At 45.5% G+C, this 5565-nt stretch overlaps 1 protein-coding gene across 1 annotated transcript; it reads right to left on the bottom strand.

The window, feature by feature from the left end:
• Positions 1–262: 262 nt before the first annotated feature.
• On the bottom strand, positions 263–5546 carry LOC125529251 (protein WVD2-like 7; the record flags this gene model as incomplete). The annotated part of the gene is given in 10 exon segments (XM_048693659.1): positions 263–674; positions 842–933; positions 1082–1171; positions 1752–1830; positions 1915–2010; positions 2103–2167; positions 2319–2825; positions 3093–3773; positions 3959–4083; positions 5523–5546. Coding segments are annotated over 9 exon segments (1707 nt in total). The 3' UTR covers positions 263–649.
• Positions 5547–5565: the final 19 nt, after the last annotated feature.

The raw sequence follows: 5565 nt of genomic DNA, 5'->3' as shown, positions 1-5565 counted from the left end.
TGTCGAAGGGTAATGATGGATGGATGCGTGGGGCTTTCCCTTCGCAACCCCGGCGAGGCGCGTGCAGGGGTACTACCATGGCATGGCACCATCGCCTACTGCCGGCCCTCAACCTCGTACGTACGACCGATCTGGGCGAGGAAAAGAGCGCGTCCTAAGATCCACTGGCCGTCACGGTAGGACCTGCTGTGGCACCGTCTCTATTTTCTCATGAACTAACGCATGCAAATGCAATTCCCATGGCATGGACGTACGGTACGACTGCAGCACCAATGGTGATATATATATGCCACACATGGAGTTCATTGGACATGCCACATTTCTTCCTGTCCCGAGGTTTTCGGCTAATCTTATATACAGTATACACTGTTCTAAGTCCCTTGGACGACGAAGCTAAGTACGTACGTATTCACTAGTGGTCAGTGGATATATATGACTTATGAGACATGTAGAAGCTACAGACGATATTCTTGAAACTGAACGAAGGTCGATGAGGGTGCTTGATGGAAGTGGTCGATACGCATAGACATCATACGATGAAATTGGATGGCGCAGAAAGCCCGTGCAGTGCTTTTAGATGCGTGTAACCGTACGGTGTCCCGCAGATCCACCGTTTACGCAGGCCACTAGCTTGGATGCTCCCTTTGCATCAATGCCATTGTGGTGTCGAGGCCCTGCATTGGACATTTGGGTGGTGGGTGAGATGGCCTGAGTTAGACTGTAAAAGAGGATGGTGTTTGAGTAGCTTGTGCTGACATAAGGTGGCTTTTTCAGTGTAGTGTTCATGATGCGATATAAACACCAAGATAAAAGAATAAAGTGTTCATGATGAGCAGCTTACTTTGGCTTTCTTCCACCAACTGATGAGCCGCTCACAGTTGGTTTGCTCGTTGTTCTCGACGGACGGCGTGGTGGAGGCGGCGGTGTCGGTGGCTGCGAAATCGAGTGGATAAAATGTCAGCGTGTATTCTACAGATATAAAGATGCACATCATAGTACTACGAATAAATGGATGTCTCAGGATTGTGGGGGGAAGTGTCAATATGGTTAAGGACAGTGTGCTGACGAAAGAATGGCGTACGTTTGGTGCCCTGGACTTGGTGTTTCCTGCCTGCAAAGGAGTTGTTTTCTTCGATGTGGATGCTCGAGATTGCACTGTCGCCGGAATGCCCTACACAAAGGATCATCATGATCGTTAGCAAGTCCATTTTAATTGCTATGACCAGTACCTTCATGGCCCCATTTCAGTAATAATTATCCCCAGAAGGAATAATTGCAGAGATTGTGGTGAGTGCCAGTCAACAACACGATAATGACCCATTTGAATCATAACGTTTAGTTGCCTGGAAACTTAGACTATGCAAAGTTCAGGTGTGACCGTGTGAGTACTACAAAGAACTGGCGCATTCATCGGTATTACCTATTAATCTGTTTTTATGTGCCAACTGGAAGCAAGTTCCAGACCGTAGTACTAGGGTTTATGAGCAGGAGACAGAAACTATCCCTCTAAATTCAAACAGGACCCACTGTATCAGTTGTTACCCACATAATTACTTCTAATAACTAGTTGTTGAACCTACCATCCTTGTTATTTATCACAGGATTCACAGCTCTCAATCATGGAAAAACATTAAGCTTTGAGGGCAGATGGAACAACATTGATCATGAACAAGTTTTGAGCAAGGCTATGTCTATCGCAATATGCACAATCTAGCAGAGTGATCTATTATACGTTCTTTTGTGAAGCTTACCTCTTTCTTTTTCAGCCTTGCAAAAGTTGCTTCTCCAACACTGGAACTCAGCATTTTCCTTGCTGGCAGGTTTACCGAGCTACATAGTGAGAAGTTTTTGTCAGGAAAATAGGGTCAAACCAGCCTTCATAATACATTCCAGTAACACTGTTAAGATTTGCACCTTGATTTTAGTTTGCCAGCCACTTGCAAGTCCATTCTCGCTGGCCTAGTTAAGTGACTGTGCATTGTTGAAGCATCTTTCGAACCTCTGATACTGCTGTTGGTCGAGGCAGTAAAAAGCAACGGAATTAAAACCACAAGACAAAGCCAAATCTTCAGAGAATGCGTCAACATGATGGCAGGACTAACCTTTTTGGCTCTGGCTTGGTACTTTTAGTAGTAGCATTCAGAGGAGCTGGCCTTTTCAGAGTGCTCTGCATGAAGAGATAAGCCATGTGAGATCTAACACCATTACGCTTCCAACGTTAAACATAAGCGCAAAACCCGCATGAATTTCTGTACATTATAGTTATCAGATGAATGTTAGTTCTGTTAACACTGGTGAGAGAAGAGGATGGAACATACCGCAGTGGTTTTCGTAACCTTTGGATGTGCCACACTTGATCCTGCTGTCTTGCTAGGAGTTCTCACACTATCCCTGGTAATAGAGCGTCTTTCTCCTGTAGAGGGCCGACGTGTGCCCTCAACATCAGAACGCTTTGCTGCACTTCCTCTGTCGACGGAGCGTCTTTCAGAGGTAGAGGGCCGGCATGGCGTGGCGACAGCGGCTTGCTTCTGTGCACGCTCTCTGGTGACAGGGCGTCTTTCGGCAGTGGAAGGGCGTCCTGGGGTGGAGAGATCAGCAGGCTTCTTAACGGTTGCCCTAGTGATGGGATGCTTCTCTCCGATAGAAGAGCGCCCGGCAGCTGAGGAAGGTCTTTTGACACCTGTAACCCCGAGAGCTTCTTTTTCTGTAATCCCGCAAGTCCGTGCCGTGCCGCCCATCTTCTGTGATGCCACACTTGAGCTACAGACATTGTTCGTCTTGGTCTTCTGGTTTGTAGTCATGCTAGGCTTCGCTGAACCAGGCGTCTGAAATGGTTCAGGCAAAATGTGTTATGACTTACCAAAACATTCAGGCTCTTGGGCGTATAAACACAAAATATGTCCTCATGCAGCTAGCTAAAAGCAGTAAAGTGAGTATGATAGAAACTGTGCATTAAAAAGAGAGTATCCAAAATAAACTGCCATATCATCGGTCTACAAGGTCAGACAAGTAGTACTGTCATAGTAACAAGATAAAAGCAGCAGTGATTCAGACTTCAGAGGGTGATGTACCAAAGCTTGGTGTGTTATTACCTTGGTAACAGATGTCCGGTCCAGAGGGCTGCCTGCAACGGTTTTGACCGATTTTGGTATTATCATTGAAGCATATCTAAGTCTGGGGTCTTTGTCAGTATTTCTTCTAGGAGCCCTTGCATTTTCATAAGCTGCTCCATCATGACCAAGACCTGCATTTTCAACAACGGTGGAATCTGAATTACCACCAAGAGCATTTTCTCTACCATCCTGGTCGGTTTGCTGTGAAATTCTGGCTTCTGAAACAAGATTGGATGACGAAAGTTCGTTACGGAAGTCCTCGTCTTCATGGTCATGGTAGCATTGCATGCCCTGTTCAGATGTGGTCTCATGTGCAGCTCCTTCCACATAATCATAGGCAATTGTTCCAGATCCTGTGGGAGTTTCGAGCTCTTCGGCCGGCATATCTTCTGTTTGGCTTGAATCACTGCCATCACCACTGTATTCCAAGGTGAGTTCAGTTTGCTGAATTTGCTGCTGTGAAGCCTTGAGTTCCCTGATCTTCTTGTAGTACTCTTCAAAATATGCCTTCTTCTGAGCTACTAAACCATTGAACTTAACAAACTCTTCATGGCGTTTGTCATTACTAAATACAGACCACTTCTCCCAAGATAGTGACTCAAGTTCAAATCTTCCGAAGGATACGGAACCATGATTCAGTGTCTGGGATACAGAAACTCCCTGAGGAAAGTGGAAAAACAACATAGAGAAGCAGGTGAATCTACTAGCTGGGGGCAAAACTCTTTCCAGGAACAGAACTGCAATATTATTTTCTACTAATTCAGAATAAATGCAGCATTTCTAGTTGATTCACATAGTATACATAATTTAAATTACGCGGGGTATGAATATCTTCGAAAACTTACCTCAGAAACACCCAGGTCAGTTGTTTCTCCTTGTGACCAGGCAAAAAAAGTTTGATTGACCTCAGTCGCCATCGATTATTCTCCAGCTAATTCATCATAGCTGGGTAGAGTTTTGTTGGTAAACCCTGCAAAAGTTAAATTCGTTATAATTAAATCATGACACAACATAACTGAAACACGTTGTGATATGCTAACAACTAAAAATATGAATAATGAAGCCTGCTGGACGTGGACGTTTTCTATCTACACGGAAAAATATTGCAAACTAAGATTAAGAACACACCAACGCTCATCTAACACCGCTAACAAGAACGCAAGAACAGGTGTTCAGAAACATTTTGCAACTCAAGTAAGAACTCAAAAGTAACCAAGCTACAGCCGAAGGCGAAAAAGACATGTAGTGTTACTTTCTGAAGAGGCCAGAATCCAGCATCGGTAGTGGCTTGGAATGGAGAATTTCCATCAGTGGAAGCTAACCAAGCAGCAGTAGTAAATTAATTCAGCAGGTCAATTATGCTCCAAGCATCCACCTTTAGCGCATGTTCCAACACCAATCCTTTCCTTTGGGGTCAAGATTCCACACACAAATAAAATTCCCACCTTCCGAGCTGCAGTTGAATCCCTCGACCCGGAACCATATGGAGGCAGAGACACTATAATCTTCCTCTCAACAACCCAGCTCGTGCCATTATTCGCTCACATCACATGCCAACTACCCAAACCAGTTGCAGAGGCCAAGTAAAAGAGAGATACGGAAATCTCTTGTGATTCAGAGAATTCAGAGAAAGGCCGACCCGGGCCTGTCCATGAAGCAAAATTTCCACCCGAGAAAAGGATTTTTAAAATACGGGGCGAAGGGGAAAAGGCCCGAAGATTGCATCTGGGGTACTGCGCGCGCAATTTCCGGTCCATGGGAACAGTAAAGAGACTTGAAGAAAGGAAAGAGGGCTGAAGAACATAATTGCCGTTTGGCGAACTGAAAAAGGGGAATTACTTTGCAGCAAAATGCGACTTTTTTATCGATTTATTATCATAAAACGAGGGGAAAACGAGAGAGTACTAAAATTCAACTTACCATGGAAAAGGAAAGAGAAGGCAAAAAGATAGATGAACTGAGAAAAAAAATTAGTGCCACTTTTGCAGAGCGGCAAAAGCTGCGCTGAACTGAAAAGAGAGTGGACTTTTTGGCGAACACAAGAACCGGATCGAACCACCACCGCCGCGTGTTCTCCCTGGAAAAGCTGCAAATGCGAAACTCAACTTCTCCTAAAAAAAGAACCCGCACGGAAAGAAACGAAAGGACCGTGAGAAATCAGCAGAGGAAGCAACAAATTTGCAGGAAATTCACCTCACTCGCCGCCCAACCAAGCAAAACAGAGGACGTGCAAAGGATAATCCTTGGGCGAAGATAGCAAGAGGGACTTGAGCAAGGAATGCATCCACGAAAACCCCGCGGCATTGCAGAGAATTCGGCGCCAAGAAAAACTGGCGCCCCCCCTCTAAACTGAAACCGCCCAAGAACAGCTACAGAGCCCGTGGGAAAAGGGCCAAAATCCTCCATTACCTGACGGCCCGAGCCACGAAGCGGCTCAGCGGCGCCCCCCCGC

The sequence above is a fragment of the Triticum urartu genome, unplaced genomic scaffold (genome assembly GCF_003073215.2).
Source record: "Triticum urartu cultivar G1812 unplaced genomic scaffold, Tu2.1 TuUngrouped_contig_5457, whole genome shotgun sequence".
Lineage (NCBI taxonomy): Eukaryota > Viridiplantae > Streptophyta > Magnoliopsida > Poales > Poaceae > Triticum > Triticum urartu.
The sequence above is the reverse complement of the archived record's forward strand: the minus strand, read 5'-3'. Positions and strand labels throughout refer to the sequence as shown.